This window comes from Chaetodon auriga, chromosome 21 (genome assembly GCF_051107435.1).
Source record: "Chaetodon auriga isolate fChaAug3 chromosome 21, fChaAug3.hap1, whole genome shotgun sequence".
NCBI lineage: Eukaryota > Metazoa > Chordata > Actinopteri > Chaetodontiformes > Chaetodontidae > Chaetodon > Chaetodon auriga.
The window spans coordinates 18,260,030-18,284,595 of NC_135094.1; the positions used below are offsets into that span (position 1 = coordinate 18,260,030).

Here is a 24,566-nt window from a genome sequence, read left to right on the forward strand (position 1 = left end):
AAAAAAAAGGTGGCTATTCCAGGCCTGTAATAGGCTCATCCAAGCAGTTTATTTATGTGTTTATGGAGAGAACAGGTCTTCTCATCACTACTCTTCTCCCCATTACCCTCTCATGGACTCATCCTCCAGCAGCAGTCAGGCAATACATGGGTTTTTGGGGACTGGCATTGGAGGGAAGCATGAAGGGAGAGGATGGGATTTCTTGGTTCTATACTTTCAAAATTTAACTTACTCTCGCTGGTTTCTCCAATGTTACCAACTCCAGCTTCGACACATATGTCATTTGTTTAATCCATGCACAAATTCAATTTGTCGCCTTAAAGGTTATGCGCTGTAAGTATTTCTTGAGGAACAACAGTGTATCCATCCAGCCTGCACTTGTGTGCAGCCTCTCCAGCTGTAGTGTGGGTGGGCAAATACAGTTGCTGAGAGCAGGTTTTGCTTCTGGTCTCTTTACACACATGATTGTTTCAAACCTGGCAACCTCACTGTGACAACAGGATTTTGAAGATTTTCAGCACGTAACTCCACCATAAGCTTAGGACAGAGGTTGTTACCCCGCTGTGCCTGGTCCTTATGCTAAGCTAGTGTAATTGCTTCGCAGCTCTTGCTCCGTGGTCGATGTGCAGGCAAGACAGTGGTATCAATCTTCTCATCTATCTCTCAGCAAGAGAGCAAATATGTTTACTTTCCAAAATGCTGAAACATTCTTTTATATAAAAGCGAACAGCTTGAGCCTTCATATGCCGCTCCACACAGACTCTCTGCTACGATTGTCTGTCCTTTAGCCTCCACTTGCCAAAAGCATGTACACTATTTGCACCTTTATTCCCCAGTCCCAGCTCGTCTATACTCACAGCCACATAAAAATTCAACATGGCTGTCGGATTAGTGAGGGCACTACTAACTCCTCCCGAGGGATCAGGGTGCGATCAGGGTGACAGCTTCTGCCTTTTCTCTTTTTTAAACCAACCTCATTCTCTGTGTCCTCTCATCCTTTCAGCCCGTTCTTATTTCACCAGTCTGCAGTGTGGATCCTGCTGATGAGTGACAGCAACCCCCTGAATGCCACTTGTTTGTTAAGTGACATATTTCTGAGCAATTACGCCCATAAATGTCAACCATTGTGGTTTAAAAGAATCCGAGTTGTCGCTGTCATGCTACAGAATTACAGGCGACCTTGGTTATTCTGAAGGTGCTGTCCTTTAAAGCAGAAATGACTTTACCTTTTTTGGAGTGATGATTTCATGAATAAATGAAAGCTTGAAAAGTTTTCACTCAAACATCTTCACAACCCATATTTAACCGGTCTTGATTACTGGCTTGGAAGATTTTTTTGTTCACTGCAGCAGCCTGGGAAGTTGTCACATGGGATAGAATAGACAGCCACACATACACAAACACATATACCTGGAAACAGCTCAAGTTTGATATTTTGACAACTTTTTTAATATTTTATTTTCGTTCTTTCCTTTCATCTGTTGGATGAGGATTGTCCCTTGGTGGATTTCAAACAGACTTGATAGTTACAACAGTTTTTCATCTCGTGTAAAATAAATGGGGCTACTTTGAGGAGCGCCACATCATATGACCCTTTTCTTCCCTTAAACGCCACCCATTGATTTCCATTTAACAATCTATCACCTTTCCAGGGGTCAAGAGGGGAGCCAGGTTTTCCAGGGCCGCCGTGTGCCATGGGGCAGTCGGGGCTCAAAGGTTACATGGTGAGGGTCAATTCAAATACTAACATACACCAACAAAATAAAATAAATGACCTGTGTGATTTTGTTTGGATTTAATGAAGTCTAACAATTGGCAGCAAAGGCGACACTTCATGAATGATTCATAGCTTTTGCTGTCAGTTTGTACATTTACATGTTGTACTCCAGAAATGTTCGCAGTTTAACATAATACATGCTTGTTAATGTATTATTCATATTTTGGTTAGATGACATGATTAACGTGCTGCTGAGGGTTGTCCTTCACACTTCAAAAGCAGTACGCCCAGGCACATAACACCTGCAGTACAGTACAAGCAATCCTAATGTGGATCAGTCTGGTTAGCATGCTGTGTTTTGTTTTCTGTGCAGTATGCTGTCAACTTTTATAATTCCTCAGACAGCGTTTTGTTATTCAGATGTCCCACTGTCAGTGTCTAAAGAAAAAACCTGAATCTACTGTAAATTGTTCTGATGTTCAGTGTTGTATTTTTAGGGGGAGAAAGGAGAGACAGGATCTAAAGGACAGCAGGTACTGTTTCTTCACACTTCCACCAGCAAGTGATGTGCACATCCTCATGAGAAATATATGTACGAGTTAATAGTTCAGTCACACAGTTCCAGTATTAAAATCTTAAACTTGATTAAGAATGAATAAACCATTAATTTAGGTGCTAATGATCGTATAAGTGTTAGTAAGGTAGACTAACCAGCTGATGAGAGCACAGGGAGTGATCTGTGAGAATTCCCTTCAGAGAGTCCACTGGTAGAATCTGTTGAAAAGCCACCAGAATAAAACCTTGTACAATGCTAATCCCACACTATATAATAACAATGCCAATGAACCAGTAACATCGCACCACACTACAATGGTTCATTTTATTGTAAAATAAAAATAAATAAAATGTTTACATTCAGTGTTTCTCACAAAAATGTGAGGTCTAACGAACATGTAACTGCACTAGTTAGTCGTTTTCTTCTACCCTCTTCCTCCATCTTTTGCTGGCTCATTGCTTGCATAGCACATAACTCACAACCTACAGCCCAACGTTAACAAATCCAAGGAGCCGATTGATGATTTTAGAGAAAAAGAGGCAAAGACACACATCGCTGAATGCATCAGTAGAGATGAGGTGAAGCAGTTTTAGATTTCCTGGGAATCAACATCACGGAGAACCTGTCATGAACATCACACATCTCCACCCTGGTAAAGAAAACTCATGAACGACTGCATTTCTGAAAGAAACGAAAAATTCCCATGCCACGTTCTTGTAAACTTTTATAGAGGAGCAGTAGAAAGCATCCTGACTGGAAACATCACAAATTAGCATGGTTTGTGCTGATCTGGTGATCAAAACGGCTGCAGACACCGTCGGTACCCATCTACCATCATCACTGATGTCAGTAGGGTGATGCACCTGCACAAAGCCCAGAGAATACTGAAAGACAATATCCACTGCTGCACCACAAGACTACAGAGCAGCTCCTTCCCTCCGGCTAGGAGACTCCTCAATTCTTCCTCCGCACTACGCCATAAATAATAGTTTATTTTTATGACTTATTATTTATTCATCCATTTATATATTTTTTGTTTTGTGAGTAGCATAAAGGGTCTCCAACTTGCATGTCATTATACAATCTAGTGTTGTAGAATGATAAATACATGAACCTTGTACCTTGTACCTTCTACATTGGACCTTGAACTGTCAGCAGTAGTGTGTGTTTTATTTCTCATGTCCTTGTGCACTTGAATGTGTGCTGTCAACAGCTTACCTTCACACAGTACTGAAACTGAAGCTGAAGTGGTCCAAGCTAACAATTTCTCTCAATTCCAATTCTCTCACTTCTAAACCGCATAATATATATGTGTGGGTTGCATGTGTATGCGTGTGTGTGTGTGTGTGTGTGTGTGTGTGGATACAGAGAATAGATAAACATCACATTGGCAGATGCATTCATACAGCACACCAGGGGCCATTTAATGATTTGATGAGTCTGTTAATGTAAATCAAATGCCCTGGCCTTTACAGTCAACAAATCTCATCCAAAATGAAGACCTATGGGAGATTTTAGAGTTCAGAGACTTGGAGAATCAATGCCAAGGAGTAATGAAGCTGTTCTGGAACACCTTGACATTAGAAATAAATTACATGAAAAAAGAAAAGAATATCTTATTTACAACACTACATTGCCTCGTTCTCTGACCACCACAGGATGGCGACTGTAACACACAAGCTGCAGGAAGTACACTGTCCCTCTGAACTTACAGATACTTTGCATCACATAAACGATCATCTCCATCCCATTCAGTATACGACGTGTTCCTTCAGGCTGTGGCCGACAGTACACATGGCCTATCAGTTGTTCGTGAAAATCTTGACATTGATTTGGGGACAATGACATGGCTGGATAGATATCTAGTCTTCTTGTTAAACATACCATCAAATTATATTTACTGTTTGCCAACATACATAGTATTATTGACTTTGAATCTTGCTAGCATAATGTTAGCTTTCTGACTCATAGCTAAGCCGAAGGGTTTTATGAACTGAGTGGACTAAAAGTATCTCAGGTATCTAAGGTTTGTTCTATTTATTAGACTAGTGAGCTTGATCTTCCACAGCATTTTCTCGTCCTCTCATTTTTCCTCTGTCGTCTGCTACCCAAGGCACTCTCTTAGCAGTTGATCCAGGCCGTCGTCCTGATGTGTGCATTGATACTCCTTGTTTCATTCTGGATTGTGGTGCTGACACTCACTAATCCTTTCCCACCCTCTTTTCATTGGTCATAGAGTCTCATTTGGTTATGGCTAACCTCCTTGTATCCTCATTATGGCTCCTACTGGCTTGTAGGATACCAAGGTACATGTAGCTGTGCTATATGTCTGCGGTCCTGCCTTCTGGTAAATTCACCCCTTCAGTCTTGATCATCCCCCTTCTCTTTGCCACCATTTTGCCACACTTAAGTAAGCGGTGTTCAAGTTAGTCTGCCTAGTCTTAGAGTCTTGGGTGGCCAAGCGATCATGGAGTGCTGTTAGCGTCTGCTCTTATGTCCACCAGCCACGGTGTTGTGTGATGCTACTTTCTTCCATATGTCCTTCCAGTATTGCTCAGTTTCAGCTCTGGGTGGGTCTGTCTTTGTGCTGTTTTTCCATTGTCACTGGGACTACATCCTGGATGGGTCTTTGGAGAACAAGCCTTCTATTCTCTTGGCCACTGCTTCTCTGGAGTATCTCTTCAGCCTAGGAGCTGTGAGTCTTTGTTTGGAAGTCCCTACAGCCATCTCATTCCCAAGTATCCCCACAGTGGCACTTATGAGTTCATTGGTTTCCATGATGGTGGTGGTGGTTCTGGTCTTAGGGATAATGAGTAGAGCAGTATTGTTGCAGGAGTTGCATTCAGGGATTGACAGTGTTCAGTCTGGCTACAATTTTCATCCTCATCTTCGTGGATGCAGCTGTTAGGACTGGTGGTGGGGTATCATCTAGTTCTTTAACACTGCTCTAATCTACCTTTCTGATTGGCCAGAGGTCTTGATGAGGTATGTGGCCAGGATTTTGAAAATCTTTATGTCATGAATTCCTTCACCTGCTAGAGAACTGACTAGGTATCAAAAGATAATCTCCATAAAAAACAGTCTAAATGGCTTCAAATAATTCTCCACAGTATCAGTAACACTTACATTTAAAGATGCTGACTGTAAAGAATATAAGATACAGCCTTAAAAAACCCATCATCCTAATATGTAATTGTAGAATGTTAACTCCTCCTCACCATATTACAATCTCACAATTTCCAGAAATACAATATAATACAATATAGAGAATGTCCTTGGTGTCATTAACAGAAGCTACTTCCCAGCCCCAGATTACTGCCATCTGACGCATGCCTAAAGGCTGAGCAGTGCAAACCAATGTAGCATATATTGCAGTTTATTTGGCTAGAAGATTTTATGGTGTTATGTTACACTGCTTTACATCAGCCTCTTAGTGGTGATTAGGACATGTGGGATGTTTATGTTGGTTCCAATATCTTCTATTTAATGTTAATGTAAGAAGCCAGTCCAAACTAATGTAATCATTTCATTCACTCTGAACAGTCACATCTATACATGCAAATTGTGCAGTATGTGTAGTTTATTCATGTTTTTTTTTGTTAACTATGCATCTATCAGTTATACCTGGTTTTTCACAGCCCTGGTTGGCTGTGGTCTATCCCACATGAGTACCTCAACATTGTAGCAGCAAGATGCCACTGTGTTGTACTTTAACCACTGTGAACACAACATCAGTCACAAATTGAGCAATCAAACCATGTGATGAATGCTCTGATGCAGTTGCTTCCCTTTACATGCACTAATGCTCCTCTGTGAGAGCCCAGAGGAGCACAGAAAGGAGAGCTGTATGTTACAGTGCTGCAGGATGCAGTTGGAAAGCTACACACAAGATAAAAAGTCAGGTTTGTTAAAGGTCACCATGAGCCAATTCCGATTCCCTCACTCCCTGGGTTTCTCTTATTGGCTGCTAGTGGTAATCATGACCTTTTCTCTACTCACTCACTCACTCACTCACTCACACACACACACACACGAACACACACACACAAAATGAAGACATGGACCAGCACACAGTAACACATACACACACCTAAATCAGTGTACACCGTTGTTGTACCCATTCAATCTCACCCCTGCACACACACACACACACATAGACACACAACATGAAGCCATACCACCACATATGTAAACAAACTCACACAAACCTTCAGTTAATCATGATGTATCTCTTTGCAGGGGGAGCCAGGCAGAGATGGAGCCCCAGGGACTCCTGGCGTCACTGTGAGTGTAGAGTCATTCTGCTTCCACTCGGTGGCAGTGAAGCTCATCTTTCTGCAGGTTCAGCGAGTAGACTGGGTTTTAAATATGAGCGTCGGTGTGTGTGTGCCGGTATGGGAACATAATGTCCCCACAAGGGATTGATGATGAGGAAGAATACCTTGGCCAGTCCTCACTTACAAGCAGCTAATTTGGGGTTAGAAGTAGACTTTTAATTTGTGTGAAGTCTGTTTGTATTTAATATCCTAAACCCCCTGATACAGGTCACCATAAAAACTTTACCACAAAATAAATATGATAATAATAAACTCTACTGGTATAACACCTTTCTGTAAGTGACTTTACAAGGTGCTTTATGAGATTAAAATCAGACAGCCTATAAAAATGCAATAAAAGACTAAACAAAAAACAGTACATGCCAACAGCAGAGCAGAGCAGGATAAAATAAAAGGCAAAACAGACTAAATGAGAAGAGAAAAAATAAAAATGAGAGAATAAAACAGCATGGAAGCTCCAGACAATAATATAAAATCATAAAAACAAATAAATGTTGTCGGTGATGAATGTTGTTGGTTAGAAAAGTAAACTTTCAGTAGGGACACAGAATGAGGTAACTGACTTAGCCAAGATAATCTGTTTAAGAGTTGTTCCAGAGTCTCAGGGCCCTCATGGCTCAGCCATGGCCTATTTTGGTGTTTTGGCTCAACCTCAGAACAACCATTTAAGGATCATCGTGTCATGGTTCAGATTCGTGGCAACTGTGGAGGGGACTCAATGCTGACACTCAGACAGAGTGGGCTTAATTGCAAGCGTTTAACTAAACATCAATTGTCAGTTTACAGACTTTCATTTGGTAACTTTAAGGCATTCTGACCAGGCAAATGAATTGGGTAAGGTAAAAGCAGGAAGGCAGGCAGCAGGTCTAAGAGTATGGTCACACCATCATTTAAACTGAAAGAGTTCTGAGCAAAATCATTTAATTTCATAGCAATTACCTCAATCAGTCGGTCCCCTTTGCTGGAATATAAACTGCTTCACAATACAGGCATGGTTGTAAAACAGTTATAAGACACACAGGTACAAATACATCTCTTGAATAATTGGTGTGAACTTATTGTCCTGTTGCCGGCTGAGCTAACAAGCTTGCTAACTGATCATGAATGATCATAAATTTATACAGTAGATTCTTTTTTGCCACCAACATCTTGCACCACAGTTCTGGCCTGTTCAAATAGTAAAAAATGCCAGACTTTTTTGCTGCTTTTGGATTTTCTGATGAAAGAAATATCCCAGCCAAGCAACAGGGAATAGCATTTCACGGGTGCAACGTTATTTCACATTTATTAGTTTTTTATCAGTTATGTATTTGTTGAATTTGATCTAACGCCATAAGTAAACCTTTTAAATTAGCATAAAGTTTCTGTCCTGATAGATGCTAAAAATTATATTCATCAATTGGCTATGTCACTCTGTGTTGGTGTGTGTGTGTGTAGTCTTAAATTATCTACTTTAAAGTGTCTGTTTACAACTTTTTCAAGTCTTTATTTATTTCCAAAATTATAACTAAACTTATATCATGGCAGCCATCCTAGAATGTAGAAAGAAAAATAATACGCTGTAATTATAATTATAAATAATTATAAACTAATTACGTTGGATACATGGTAATTCATCTTAACACATTAATAATAGAGCTATTACTGTTACTCTCTACCAAAATGAGCATTTCTGCACCATAGCACTCAGGGCTTTATTTATTCTAACTTCAGACAGTACCAGGCCCTTATTTGATGCAGGCTTATGCTAGAGACAGGCCTTTCTTTTCATCCTTTTTTTTTTTTTTTGGTGGGGTGAGATTGTTTTCAGATTTATTTCCACAATTATACAGAACATATCGAACACAAATCACCAGCCCAATTCCCTACAGAAAAACAAGAAGATGAAAAGCAAAGTCAGTGCACAGAATGAAAAACAAAGAGGTAACACAGTGTTCTATTGTTTAGAGAGGCTGTCTGGCTAACCAGAAATGATCACATTCCTATGGTGATGTACCCACATACTCAAGATAAAGTTGCCAGATTTTCAGAGTAGTATTGTATTTTTCTAAGACTTTGCACGATCTTTACAAGAGCAGTACAACTTTTCATTTCCAAAGACCATCTATCAGTGACATTGCCATTCAATTCTTGGCAACAGATAAAGTAATTTCCACAAATTTAATTTGATTTAATTAATTTGGGAATTAATTTAAGATCTGCTGACATTGCTGAATTTTCCCAGTAAGCAAAGCTCAGGATCCAAGGTGCGTCCACGTTCAGCAATACATTAGAAACAATTTTGTATACATTTCCCTCATTAAGCAGTTTCTCCACATCAGTAAACACAGGTGAAGTCATTCCAGGGCCCAGACAGATTCCAAGGAATGATCTTAACTGAGGATAGCAAAAGAAGGTCCAGCTGGACAAGTCATAAATGGTATCAGGTATTTATTTCTAATTCCCTTTGTTACTGCATTATGGTGTTAATACGAACTCAAATTGCTTATATTGATTCCAAATTAAAAGCCCTAAAGCATTTCATTGGACAGAATCCCATCATTTCTTTACAAGACTTTTATTGTGCAGCATTTTTTAATGTGTCCGGTGACTTGTATGGTTCTCATCAAATGTAGCTACTGCTATCTTGTGGCACTTGTATGTTGTTACAAAATAATGTTTGGCTGAGACATTACAATTAAATCATCCTATTTCTTCTCTAAGATGTATTGCAACTGAGAAGGTATCACTTCTCCAAGAGGAGGTCATTTAGATGCTTTACTGTCCAGGAGAGAACAGTATTGGATTCACTGTCTGAGAACCCTGTCACCTCATGGATTGAATATAGATTATAACTCAAAAGGTTCACTGTAATGTACTTCTATTTACTAGATATTTAGATAGAAGTCATCTAAATAAAAGGGAAATGCACGTGGAGCCTGAGTATACGGCACTTCTTTCCTACTCGCTTGGCTGAGATATTGATATACTGACTGAAATCGGACAATAATCCTCATGTTGAGTAATACAGAACAACACAGTGGTGAAAATAGCATCATTATATTGTTTATTCGATAAAAGCAATGGACATGTGCTGTATATTATGCTGAGTTGGCATACACATTATATTACAGGTGCCAGGAATTTATCCACCCTTGTTCTTTGCCGGGCAGCCATTATTTGAGGCTCAGCTTTTATTTGACTACTGTATACAAAATATATGGTTAATGATGGCTGCATTCCTTTAACAGAGAATTAGTAAGATAGCAAGCTCCCAGAGCTATTGCTACCATGACAGGTACTTTCACTGCAGACTGCCACTTAGACTTGTCACAGTAGAAAAGCAAAGATGTTACTTATAATATTAATGATGGCAGCAAGTTATGACAGTGAGTGAATAATAGCAGAACCATGAAACTGAAGCAGTTAAATGGAATTCCTCATTTACTACAGGTAGGATGTTCCTGCCTGTCTAGCATGTGCGCTTGCTAGGCTAGCTGTTTCCCCCTATTTGTACTATGTTAGGCTAACTGACTGCTGGCTGCTGGCTGTGGCTTTGTATTTACTGTACATGACAGTGGTGTTGATGTCATTAATCCTCCAACAAGGATGCAAATAAGAAACCCAAAATGTTGAAATGTTCCTTTAATGGTGGTCAAATGACACATGTGAGCTGGGTCAGGCGAGTGGAAGGAATGGGAAAGAGGAGAATGAAAAGTTATTTGTAATTATTATTAATATGAGACATGAAAAGATCAGTACTTTAAACAGAATCTGCACCCAGCTGCGTTGAATAAATCAGTAATATGTTAGATGTAATTATGAAACACTCCAGTAGTCCACAGAATGAGGCAAGGGTCATCATTAAATATTCTCTGTTCTTCAAGCTCTTGCAGCTTGTGTCAGCTGCAAGATAAAGGTAGAGTGTTTTCTTGTTGTAAATTGTTGGCACTGGGGAATGATTTGAACTTGGCACCAATGTGCTATAAGGTTTCACAAGGTGAGGGAAGCAGATTTGCATAATTGATTTAACATGTTTATCCATGTTGAGATTATCATCCTTATCAATATTTGCTAATGAACAAGCATAATGATATGAATTGCTGTGTGATCTGCAATTTCCAGCGTTCAAGCCAAGCTTTGTAATTGATACTTCATACTAGGAACAAAACCAAATGAGAAACATTTAAGAATTGATTGTTGAGTATCGATTACTGAGGCATCGATCTTCACATCTCCTAGATGGGGTTTAGGTAATGATTCCAGTCAGAGGTGTGTGTGTGTGTGTGTACGTACACACAGCAGTAGCTGTTTTGCATCATGTGGAGAGAGAGTTGTGCAGTCTTGTCTGTGACGCTTGAGACAGATAAAACGATTGTATTTCTCAGTATACAGCTTAATGCTCACACTGTAATTCCACAGTGCTGAGAGCAGCCCAGCCTCTATGTTACATGCTCTCAAGGCCAAATGCATCAGCAGTGAATCACAGGTGTGTCACTGCTGAAATTTATATGACATATTTTTGTCTTCAGACAGACTTCCTAATTCCTACTGGGTAAAATAAATATGACTCTGAACTGCAGTGCAGGAGAGGATGTGTTCTGTTCTCCTGGTTTCCTTCCTCATCACCACTTGGCCCTCAGATTACTGCCAAAAGCTGTCTAGCAAAAGCCAGACCCCTGTGCATGGTGCATTGCACAGCACAGAACTCATTTTGCAAATACCAATAACCTACGCTGTTAATAATGCTAAGGTCAAACAACGTCTTTGTAATCAATCTGTTAGCTGCAACTGAAAGTTAAAATTTCAGAAACCTGACGTTTTGTTTATTGACAAGACAATTGCCGCTTAAGGTCCAATTGTATTTGAATGTTTGATTGAATCACAAAGTCCTCGTTAGCAGATCGAGCTTGCTCAGTTTCAGTGAAACTGAAGATTTTAAAATTCAAACTTTTCACGATTGTGAGCACCTCTAGGATTTATCGTCCATTTTGACGTATGAGTCATGGTTGACAGCTCATTGTAATGATATACATAGAATTTAACATAGAAGGAGATGATTTAGCAGATCACATACATTTGGACAGGATTGTCAGCACAAGCAAAAATTTACTACATGCACAATAATGGAGGAAGCAAGTGTGAGCGCAGGCTGTTATGTGGTCAATGCTGAAGAGTGCATTGATTGAAATAGAAGTGTATGTGTTCTGTTAGGCACATGTCAAGTCAAGCCATCTAGTTGTATAGCACATTATGCAATGTAAGCTCAGTGTGCTTCACACAGGTCTTAAACTTGCTTTAAAAAGACGGCACAGATGTAGAACTACTTATATCACCAGGAAGTTTATTCCCCAGAGTGTGTCCATAGTAACTTGATGCACCTTCACCAGATTTACTTCTGATCATGGGTACAGTTAGGAGACCACTGTCTGATCATTTGAGGGTTCTGGAGGGTTTGTAAGCAGTGAGCAGGTCAGAGCTGGACCATTATGTTATACTTGTAATGTGGCTTGAGAACTTTTTGAGTCCAAGATGACGCCTAGATTTCTAACCTGCTCACTGGGTTCAGAGACAGTGATATCATTTTGGAGTGGATCTCTTGTTTCTGATCTCCAGCGCCTACCACAGGGATTACAGTCTTGTCATTAATTAACTGCATAATTTTCTGGTTTGTCCAATGTCTAATATCAACAAAACTGTCAACACGCTCATTTATAGGACTGATTTTATCATGTGAAAGTGAAATATATGATTGTGTATCATCAGCATATAAACGGCAGGATAAGTTATACTTTTGCATGATGGAACTAAGTGGCAGACTAGAGAGATTGAACAGGGTGCCATACCTTCATACAGACTTATGAACATACCTTTTTCATTTTCATGGATAAAATGCTTATTTATGGTTCTGCCTGCATCATTATGCTGAGGGTGGTGGTCTGAGATTGCAACCTTTAGAATGGATGAAAGTAATATTCAGCATGTGAGTCTGACAACTGAAAAACTGAAAATCATCCAGTGTAGTGAGAGGTTGACAGCCAACCACAGAAGAGTTACTAATGCTCTTGACTTTTCCGTATCTCTGTTTGAATGTAAAATAGTATGACAGTGCAGCTCCAGGCACAAAAAAAGCAGGGTTTCTATGCTTTGGGCATCGATAGGCTTTAAAAGGCTTTCCTCGAAGCAAATTGAGGAAATGTTGGTATATCTCTTTCTTGTTTAGAACTAGGACGTCTGAAATCACTTACCAGGAAAGGAGAACATGTGGAGGGAAAAGAGGAAGCATCGTAAAGGAAACAGAATGCACCCAGACAGTCAGATATTTGTCCTTGTGCTTTGTTTTACGATGAAGCCCTACAAAATAGGTGTTACCACTGGATGGTATTTTTTAAGGACCAAAAGATCCTCAGATGCATTTTTCATCACATTACAAGTGGTGCCCCCTCCCCCGCCCCTTTAAAAAAGGTTTAGAGAATGCATCACAAGAACCAATCTAAAATGTTTTGTAAGCCACCAGTTTTGACAGAAAAGACAGTGGTTCTGCATCAGCAATGCAGAGCAGCAAGCATAGCTCCTCTGACATACTAACTCAGCCTTTGATATGTAAGCAGAAGTTTCTAACTGTCTCTCTCTATTTCTCCCTCTTCTCTTTTCCTCCCCACCCTTCCTGCTCTCTTTTCTTTCTTCCGCCAGGGTGAAGTGGGACCCAGGGGATGGAAAGGAGAGGTTTGTCGAATTAGACTTTGTGGTATTAGATATAATCCATTCTGTCTTATTCTGCACCACAGTGAGAAGCCCTGTCAAGCCTGCACGGCTGCTATAGAAGACTTACAGAGCCAATACCTCCAGGCCTGGGGAAATCTGGCCCCCTGGGCAAAAATATACATCACAAAAACCCTCTTTTCTAAAGGCGCACACATCTGAAATATCAAGGACTTACTGTACTGTCTACAGAATCACAATTTATGAAGTATGGTCTTCCTTAGTAGTGTAAGTGCTGTACCATTGTAACATTAGCATGCTTTATGATCACGAACAAAAAACTGTGAAAATTTTGGACTGCTGTGTATAGATTCAATTGGTATAATTGACAATGTGCAGTTTGCAAGAGCTATGGTGGTAGATTTACCACTTTTTAGTAATTTTTCTAACAATGGGTGCTTGTTTTCAGACAGAAGCAGAAAAAAGCAGCTTCTCATTTCTAGCTGGAGACTGCCAGTTTTTGCTGGCTGTCTTTTAGTATTTAATGTTTCTTGTAGCAAGACCTCTGTAAAATGACTCCTAAATATGGACTTGGCTACATACAGAACACAGAACTGAGGCTAAAGCTATATGTCCACACAAGTCAGCATCCTCACCAGCTTAATCCATGTCAAAGACACGGAAACATGGACACAGCAATGTTCTTGTGTTGCATTCATCCTAGCATTCGAAATACGATGAGGACACATATAAGATCTGACTCTTACTTTGTTCTAGAACAGGGCAGAGGCACTAATGTTAGCCTAAACTTGGTTAGCATACAAGACCTGCACCCACACATTGGGAAATACTTTTTAATGTAACCTGTGACCCCACAAAGTGATGTAACCTAGTTCATTAATGATATGCTCCTTGGCCTTGGTAGCAACACAGAAAGCAGTTTTTGTTAAGCGGACATGCTAATGATTTCAACTGACGCTAGAGAAGACAAATACACTGTTTGATCAATTTCTAAAAATTTGCAGAAGCATTATTGGTTTTGGTAAGGTTCAGAAAGTTGGCACAACCCTCAAAACCCGTAATATACTGAGTATATTGCACCACAACAAAGTTTAACAGACCTGACATGCCTAGTTATGGTGGTTATGCAATATCTGGACAATGTTCAGGGGCAGGGTTTAGCAAACTGATCCTCATGGTATCAGATAACATAATTTTGTCAGTTATTGCAAAATAAGCCTTTTTATCTTTTGTAACTTGAGATTTTCTGTCCTCCTTCCTGCTTTTTCAGAAAGGAGTGGCAGGTGATGTTGGTCCCAGGGGGACAGAAGGAAAGAAAGGGGGCATGGGCCACATGGGTCCTGCTGGTCCCAGGGGATTTCGTGGCCAGGACGGGTTGCCAGGCCGACCAGGCGAACCAGGGTATCCTGGGAAACCTGTGAGTGAACCTCTTCCTGATCATGTCTTATGTGTGGATTAAAAGAAAAAAGAACCAGTCAGTGATTTCCTGCCTTGGTTTGGGGAGTTATGTTTGGGACTAATGGGGGCGAAGCTGTCAGTGTGTGTGGCCTGTGTGAAGACAGAGGATAGAGCATTGAGAAGATCCTGTAAATCTGCAGGCATACTCTATCACAGGTTGAGCCTGTTTTCCCAGTCCCAGAGTTGATTCAGCTGAATCAAAGTGCAATTGTGTGTTGCAGGGCAAGCCTCCCTCAGATGAACATCTTCTACAGCTCTGCACTGATGTTCTGCGTAGTGAGTATCTGTTTGTTTTTATGTCACTTTGCTGAGAACCAGACTAAGAGAGCCAGAGTCTGAAACTCTGCTCCAACACACACCAAATGTCTGCTGAACTGCACAATTCACATAATGCCTTTGACCATTTTACATTGATTATGACAAACTAGGGTTAAACTAGAGCATCTGGTGAACAATTTAAGTGATTTCTCTTTCTGTGAGAGTGGCACAATGTTAAATAAGTCAACATATATGGATAGTTTCACTTATTTAAGAATGTTAATCAGTCAGTCATTAAATGATAAATGCCACAGTATTTATCCCAAAGCAAATCAATGGCTTTTTTTTTTTTTTTTTTTTTTTTTTTTTCATTTTGGCATATTTTACCTTGAGGGATATTAAATGATTAACTTTACCTTGTTGAAATTAAGTAGCATATTCACACTCACTTCCAGCTATCAGAAATAGTATCTATATTAAAATGAATTTAATTAAATCTACCACAGAGCAGTATCATTTGAAAGAGAAATTTCCATATCCAATTGATTCATTTAGTCTCAGTCTGAAGGTTGCTTTGGTGTTCTCGACTTATGTACAGTGAACGTGACTAATAACTGACAACTAATAACTACATCACATGCAAATAAATGAACAAATGAATGCATGTCACCATTAATATGCTAAATATTACCACAAATAAAGACAAACAATACAGCGATGAACTGTTTTGGTAGTTCAAACACGAAGGCAGGCTGGTTGAAGCTTTAATACCCAAAGGTGAATCCAGACAAACAAATCAGGCATATAACAACTGCAGGAGCGGGCAGGGGCAAAATCCAAAAAACTAAGAGGAAATACAGATTACCAAACTAATAACAAACTGGTATAGCTGCATCATCATGCAACTAAACTAATTCAGAACAAGGGAACAAACACAGATGACCTGAACTGAAAGAGGGAAAACACACTGACTTAACACACAAGAGATGGAAGGCTAATGAGGCACAGGTGAAACTAAAACATAATAAGCTAGGAGGAACTTTCAGCATAAAACAGGAAATAACTAAACTTAAACCAGAAAACCATGACAAAAAAAAAAAAAAAGAGAAGAAATTATTTAATCACTGGAGTTTCAAGCAACACACCGGATTTGTGAATGAGGCTCATCAGATCAGATCAAGCATGATATCTTAATCAGATGCATTAATCAGCAGAAACACAAAAGAACAAATGGATGAAATCTTTAAGACTAAACATAAAAATAAGGCTTAAGGCACTGTGAAAAAGCTGAGAGGGATTGGACGCCAAAAGAAATGATCTAAAGTAAATAGATATCAAAAATTTATTTGAAGGAAATCCTATTTCTTAAGTATTCCTATTCATCCATAGCATCAACACGCAGGGTAAGTCTTGTTTCATCCATTGCTTCATGGCCAGGGGAAGAGATTGGTCTGGCGGTACGAGAGGAGAGAAGCAACATCGCCTCTCATGTGGATTGCTCTCGGGAGATTCTCGGCTGTCTGGCCCCACCAAGCGGCTTGGCCAGCAGTTGTGTCTCCTTCTCTTTTCTGGAGCTTCCTGTAGCTCATGAACATTGTCCAGCATCTATGTGGCAACTTCATTTGAGTTGGCTGGCTCTCAACAGGCAGAGGGGTGATAACTTTTTCAGAACACCCCCACTGAGTTGTGCAGGAGTTGTGGTGGCAGCTTTGACAGAGTCGGTCACAGTTCTGACTTTTCTAACTTTGATCAAGTTAGAAATGGAGGCATTAACCAGACCGGAGCAAAGTCCTCGAAGAAGGTTTCTTACTTTGAATTTAGCCCGATGTCTACAGCAACCTCGGTGCGGCTCAGGATTCAGCTGGTCTCCGGACGAACCAGTTAGTGACAAGGCTGAAGAGCTTTGAAGTCAATAGACTCAACTGAGCAGCAGATGAAGGCAAACTGAGGACAAGCTTTTGTTTCTACTTCCTTTAGTATTTTGTGTCTTTAGTCAGGGCAGTGTCCAATGTCAGATGTGTGGTGTCAGAGGTGCAGAACTTCACCACTCCTCCCTCTAGATCTATCTTGTTCTAATTCTTTTCTTTTGCTCCGATTTCTTCTCTAAAGAGTGATCCATTTTCTGGTTCAACATGTACATATTATTATTATCTATCATTTTCCACTCAGAGTCTAAACACACCATCTAAGCTACTAATTGGAGGGAGGACATAATGAATCTATCACACTCATCATAACAACATCAAGTAACCTTTAGACATATGCTTGAGGTTCAGAAAAACAGACATAATTCTAAAATGTTCTCTGAAATATGTCATTAGAGTGACTGAAAAACAGTCACAACTGCAACAACATGGTGACTGATGCTTTATAAAACAATCACACGCTTCCTGTTAGTTCAGGGTTTGATGTCCCTGCATCCAAAGTCGATATGTTGAAACAAAACTTTATACTTTTTTTACATTCAGTTAATGAAACACAATGTATTAGCTGATTTTCATTAGCGTAGCATCGCAGAGTCAGTGTCTCTGTGCTTTTTTCAGTGCATGAGTCCTTGATGAAGTCAAGCTCATGGAATATTGGCTCTTAAAAGGGTCAGTTGCAGGTTGATCTGTGAAAGGAGGAGATAAATGAATAAACAGACTTAGGTTCACCCCCCAGTAGTGCTCTGCATTCCTCTGTTTTCATCCTCTGTAAATCTTACAGGCCTGTTCGTTGACCCAGAGGCCACATGAACGACAACATCAGGGAGGGTTAATTCCTTTATCAATAACAGATACCGAATGTTCATCAGCACGTGTGTTGATTCACACCACAGGGTGCTTTACATTTGCCTAACATGCCTAAACATCACTGATGTTAGGTTGCTTATTTACACCTTCAGTAGACACAGAGAATCATTGGCATTAATCTGACCTCTCCTGAGGGAAATATCGGGCTCCTTAGTTGCTAAATGTTCCAATATGTTCACCATCTATTACCAAACTATCTGTCAGGTGTTTTTTGCTGAGCAGGTAGAGTACAGTGGATTTATCAAAGCTTTTTTGGCTACAGGTAAGATGGGTGACTGATAACAGTGACTATGCTGCTGGGGATGACACATACTTGGACCCCATTTCTTTTTTTCTGAAGAACTTTCAAAAATGCGTATCATTCTGATTATACACAGGTCCAATCTTTTACCTAACCATTACATCGTGAACCCACCCGCCCCAGTAAAATAAGACACAGTAACATAAAAATAGTGTGACTTCTTTGCCCAATCAGTGATGCTACAAATATCAGCTAACATACTGGCCAATATATGGGTGTAGCTGTAATTGGGTCATTTCATGATGGTCGACCTTGATCGATTTCGAGGTCATGGGCTGGAGGAGCAAGGATGGGAAAGGCAGCATAATTAGCAGGAAAAGAAGAAGAAGAAGAAGAAAAAAAAACATATGTAGTACGTTTTTTTTTTTTCCCCTGTGTATACACACACACACACACACACACACACACACACACACACACACACACATATTCTGAATATGGCTTTTCTTTGTGGTTAGGCTTAGAGTATTATGTGGTCAAATTGTTATGAAAGAAAATCTGACATAATATTTATATTCTAATGGATTACTTAGCACCTTCTGGCTGTGCCCTGCAGATCAACTTCCAGCATTGCTCCAGTCTCTGGCCCCCCCAACAAGGTGTGAACCCTGCCAGAGCATGAAGGGACCCCCAGGCGAGCCAGGAGCACCAGGACCCAAAGGCACCGCGGGGACTCCAGGTTACCCTGGCAGGAGAGGCACTCCTGGTTATCCAGGACCCCCTGGGATGCAGGGTCCTGCAGGCCTTAAAGGTGATATGACCCATAATGTAGGATTTTTTTCAGGGAATAATTGACACCCTAGGACAGGTTTATGTTATCTGTATTCCTTGCTCCTTTTTAAACCTTTTTGAAACCGTGACAAAAATCCTTCAATCAGTTGCTTTTCCCTGATGAAAACAAGACAATAAATAACAACAAACCTTCATGAACAAGAGCTGGGACAAAATTTATTGCTGCTTTCATCAACGATTAAAATCAAAACAGTGTCAACGACTAACAAATTGGATGTGTTGATGTTCACTGTACCCCATAAAACAAGATCATTAAACAAGTGAACATCAGTGAAAGTCAGCAGAGCAAAAGACAACAAATACTGAATGCAAACCCATGAGCTGCCTGTGATTTATCACCACTTCAACACAAGGAGTGGCTAATCAGCTGTGAAAGATGCCAAACTGTACCACTTCATTGCTGTGTACCGTTTCCACTCATTAGGTCAGGAGAACAGTAACTTGAGAGGTGTCAGGCTGAGGGAACAGACTGAAAGCTGGACTAGAGTTTTATCAGAAAAGCCTGTGTCCCAAACTGGGTGCCCAGAGTTTGAGGTGGATTTTTTCCAGACAGGGAGGGTTAAATGAAAGACATTGTCAAGTTGGATTGTAGGAAATGGAGTTTCCAGGATTTTGGAGCTTCTAGCGGGACACTCTTTGCTTAAAGAAAGGATAACCTGTGCTGCACTGATTTTATCTATTTAATCTGTCTCTTGCAAATCCCCAAACTTTATGGAAGTACAAACTAGACCACTGGAGTATCCCTTCAAGGCGGGGGTAGGGACACAGGATGTCTTGACATGGATGACAACTGTGTGGTCAGTTTGTAACATAAGTTTTAGAGAAGTCATTTACAGAGATATTACTTCTTATCATGGTTGCTCATTACATCTGTGAGGATCCTTTGTATCCTGGGAAGTGGCACTAACAGCATCCTGCTGGCAACTGCATCATGAGATTTTTAGCCATGCTGTAGGGATGGATATGTTGATTGGTCAGTCAGCCATTCCACTACTTGATCCACAGTGAAATATCTCAACAGCTAATTGTATAGATTGCCATTCAATTATGGATGAATTCTACTGACTTTTCCTCTTGTGCCACTAACAGCTCAAAGTTTGAACTTATTCAGTAAAATCTCTCAACATTTAGTCGATGGATTGGCCTTGTGATCCTCTGACCTTTCATCTAGCGCCACCATGAGGTTAACATTTTTGTTTTCAGTGAAATGTCTCAACTGGTATTTGATTGCCATGCCATTTGGTTGAGGTATTCATGGTCTCCACAGGATGAACTGTGCTAAGTTTGATGATCTTTCAAGTTTTCATCTAGCACCACAATCTTTCATTTGTACAATTCTTTGGTTTATGACCAAGTACCTTCAAAAGCAATGTCAATCCCATTAGCCCCAACTGTACTTTGTGTTTGCAAAAATGAGCAAATATTAGTATGTTAACATGGTAAACTGAGATGGTGAACATGCCAAATATTATACCTAAATAACGTCAACATATTAGCTTTGTTATGGCATACCAACAGTATTTAGCTCAAAGCACCACTGTGCCCAAGCACAACCTGACTGTAGATGCTTAGTCTTGTCAGTATGTGTCCTGCAGAGAATTTTGTGCCATCTGTGGTTTCAAAAAACTGAATGGACATAAATGTTACACAAGTCTGATTTGATTACATAAAATACAGGTTGTAAACAATGATGATCAGAATAAAGAAATAAACCCTGCATATTCTTCCACTGCACAGGACTGGACACAGCTGTCTTGGAGGAAATATATCCTTAAGGTTCCTGCAGCGCTCAAGCTGACAGCTCATTTATAGAAGCTCTAATGCTATTTTTTAAAGCAGACATATTATGTCCCCAGGTGACATGGGAGCAAGAGGGCTCAAAGGCAGCAAAGGAGAAGGTTATAGTGGACCTCCAGGACCACCTGGCCTGCCAGGTATGTAAAAAGGCCACCTATTAGTCTGTTTTTTGAAATGTCTTCAGCCATTAAGCCATTTTGTGGAGCTGCAGCTATTTCAGCATCCTAACCACAGTGTTCTGTTGTCTGAGCTATCAGATCTGTGCATGAGCGCAGTTTTAACAAAAACGCATCAAGGCTGTTTGCAGTATTACATTTTTAATTAATATGTAGCTGGACCTCGTGCTTAATTTTCAAGGAGGAGTTGTAATGACAGCTTGGGAGGTGGAGTGAGGCAGTTGTGAGGACAGACAGCGAGTTCTGTATTTCCCTGTGAAAGCTATAACAGCTGCTTAACTCATCCTCTACAGTATGAGTAGATGCAATTCATGACCCAGCATGAACAATTTTTAGTTCATAGCACAAGACCTATGGTCACTTTAATGGTACCTTTAACTTTCTGTATATTACTGAGACAGAAACACCAGTACCAGCTGTATTTTCCTTATTTTCTTCTTACCTAATCACAGGGATTCAAGGTCCTCGTGGATTTGATGGAATCGGCCACCCGGGCAACCAGGGAATTCCTGGAAAACCAGGACTACGAGGAGATCCTGGTAAACGGGGTAATCCGGGGCTTCCAGGGGTTTGTGATATTTCCATGTGTTATCAGACGTACAACCTCAGGGAACATTACAGCAAAGGACCCAACGTCTGATGGCATGGCAGTGTGGAAGAGGCTGCTGTTGACTTAAACACCCAAGTGTTTTGAGGAAGTGATTTACTGTATCACCGATTAACAGAGATATTTGTGATTGTTATTGTATGACAAATTTTTGGAGAACACCTGCACAACAGGCAGAAACAACCTCATTAGTTGAGTTAAACTAAAATGGGCTGTGCAATGATTCGTGATTATGGAATTCATGATCAAAGTTGGTCAGCAGGTTAGTGACCCACTTTACGGAGACAGGCTAGTATGGTCTCATTACATTATAAATTTGCCAAGTTTGAACAGCAGGTTTACATGGTGTAATCTCTAATCCACCAATATAGTTGAAACTGAGGAGCAACACACATGCACAGAAAACAGACCAATCTCAACAAAATGTATAAAATATAAATGAGTAAACCTACATAAAACTGCATATAATTGCATATCATTAACAGACGTGGACCAGAATCAGCTTGAAAGCTTCTCTTGGCTTCACCAAATAAGGTTTATATCAACATGTGAGATTATTTCTGCCTTCAGAGAAATGATTGTATCTGCAAATTATGTGAAAAGCACAGTACATTCCTTGTCAATGAATTGGGACACGTAACAATGTCCTAAGAACAGGACAACCCATTTTGGTCATCTTGCGAAAGGGTAGCTCACAGTTAGGCTGATTGGTCAAAGATAAGAACCTAAAACACTCGTAAAGTTCAAGTTAATGAATAAATGAGAAAAATTCACAGTTGAGATCACTCCAATCACAATTAGTTTGCAGTGCATTATTTCACTGTCAGCCTGCTTCTAGTGCATCCTATGTGTAATCTCTTCTGGTGGGAAAACATATTTCTATCACCTATTGTGAACGGAGCACTAGGGTTTGTGCTAATCCATCACTGTGACACACAGGGTTGTAGGAAGCCTGTCACTGTATATCATATTTGTTATTTTGTTTGCCAGTATTATGTGGACTTATTTTGGATTGCTTGTCTGTGTCTGGATTACCGTAAATTCTCAAATAGTGGCCTTTACCTCAACTGCAGATTTATGCAGGCTTATATTACTGACAGGCCTTTATGTATAATTTCATTTTTTTGTAAGTGTATCTTACCTTATTTAAGAAGAATTTCTTTTTCTTGATATGCTCCCATTTTAATTTGCTGTTGATTCTGTTTGCTGTTTGCAAACTTAAAATGTCTAGTGTGCCTCTCTCTCTCTTTCTGTGTCTATTTATATATGTACAGACTCTAAATTCAGTGTTAAATTTCAAAGCACTAATTGCTGTTTTCAATTTTGATCACCGTTCTGTTACCATCAATTAAACTATACATGCACTATACCTGTGCTAAAATTTTACATGAAAAGCTGCTCAAAGGCCAATCAGATTCTTTTAATTTACAACATCTACAAGAAGTCTTGCGATTCATTGACAATAACCAAACTGCACTCATGAAGACATCAGTGGATAAGTGTTTGGAAATAATAAGTGAATGAAAAGACCATTTCTATGAAAAAGAGAAACTCAGAGAAGCAGAGTGGTGAGTATGTTCTATTACTTATATCCTGGTTTTTATTTGAGAATTTATGGTATACCATTTGTAATGTTGAGGCCAAAATAGGTTCTTTTAAGAAAACTTTGCTCAAGAGAAATGTTTAAATATCAAACAATCCTAATTTAACATTGGCAGTATGGAATACATTGATTAAATAATCAAGGCACAGTATTGTCTATGTTGTGATTATGCATGAGCAAAGGTGGTTGTATTACTGCTGTGTTGGATCAGGGAAAATATACGTGCGTGCCACTGAATTAAAGCTAAGCCACACCTGCATTTAACTTCAACTTTTCACAGCAAACTTTCAGCGGTATTGCAGCAATCAGTGCTTGTGCTTGCAGGGGTGAAGTAAATCCACACAAACCTTTTGGTGAATTTTGCCATGTGACCTTGCAGCATTTATCAATAGTGAAGCATCTTGATAGTGCAGATATTTGAGGAAACAAAGCCCACAAAAGAGACATACTATTTGGTTAGTTGTGAATAGGAGTTTAAGGTACAAACACAAAAAGTATCAAGCTGGAGAGGTTTCTTAGATGTATTTTGCTCATTTGATTCAGCAGCTTCATTTCCTACTATTTTTTCAGTGTGCTTTTTCGTTGGACCCACTGTTATTATTACTACTTATCTCACCATGTTCACTTTTGTTATGCAGTAAACCCACAATGTGACTGGATGGATTACTTTAACAATTATTTGTCAATGCTAAAATTCAGCATGGAAAACTACACAACTTTTGCAGAGCAAGTTAGCATAAAATGCTAACTTGCTTTAAGCTGGTTGGGTAATTAGACCTATGCTCTCCATTCTATGTTCTATCTAAAATGAATTCACTCAGCAAAAAGAATTCAGAGCCTTAGTTATGTACTGTAACTCCAGATTGCATGAGTATAGGCACAGCCGTCTCAGGCTTTTTCGAAGGAAAACTCCTCTTTAGAGAATTTTGATTTGTTTTAATGCAAAATACTTTGAGCCACCAGTCACTGGCTGAGATGGCAGTGCTGGTGGAGGAGAAACAGGAGCCTTTTGAGTGGCCTGAACAGCCTATCTGGGCTGATGGGGGCATTAGACAGCTCCCTCCTTACTGTATCTGGGATGGATGGAAGGAAGGAAGGAAGGTACAGCCAGAAATGATGGAGGCATACATGGTCAGAATGGAGATGGAAGCCTCGTTAATCTCATGATAAGGAGGAAGCAGAACATCTGCTCCCCATTTACAACTTAACAACGCAATCTGGATCCACACACATTATTTGGACAAGGAAAAATACATGTTAATACAAGGTGTAAATGCATGGTGATTGGAATATGATTGGATCTGCTTGACCACATTTGGAGGTAGTCTGGCTTTCTTCGTGTTTGGAACTTAAGTAGGTGTAAATGCAGTCCATACAAGATGCTGGCATCCATAGGCAACACAACATACAGATATTTGCTTTAAAACCAACACAAAATATGTGAGAATAGAGAGGGCTGAAAGAGATATG

General features: G+C 39.9%; 1 protein-coding gene across 1 annotated transcript in view; it reads left to right on the forward strand.

Annotated features, from left to right (window-relative positions):
• LOC143340003 (uncharacterized) overlaps positions 1 to 21,892 on the forward strand; it is a 63,973-nt gene extending 42,081 nt beyond the window's left edge. The window contains exons 24-32 of the mRNA XM_076761579.1: positions 1,653 to 1,724; positions 2,215 to 2,250; positions 6,513 to 6,557; positions 13,283 to 13,315; positions 14,583 to 14,729; positions 14,992 to 15,046; positions 18,678 to 18,872; positions 20,770 to 20,847; positions 21,339 to 21,892. Coding sequence (XP_076617694.1) covers positions 1,653 to 1,724; positions 2,215 to 2,250; positions 6,513 to 6,557; positions 13,283 to 13,315; positions 14,583 to 14,729; positions 14,992 to 15,046; positions 18,678 to 18,872; positions 20,770 to 20,847; positions 21,339 to 21,526 — 849 coding nt within the window. The 3' untranslated portion in view covers positions 21,527 to 21,892. The remainder of the gene's footprint in view (positions 1 to 1,652; positions 1,725 to 2,214; positions 2,251 to 6,512; positions 6,558 to 13,282; positions 13,316 to 14,582; positions 14,730 to 14,991; positions 15,047 to 18,677; positions 18,873 to 20,769; positions 20,848 to 21,338) is intronic.
• Positions 21,893 to 24,566: the final 2,674 nt, after the last annotated feature.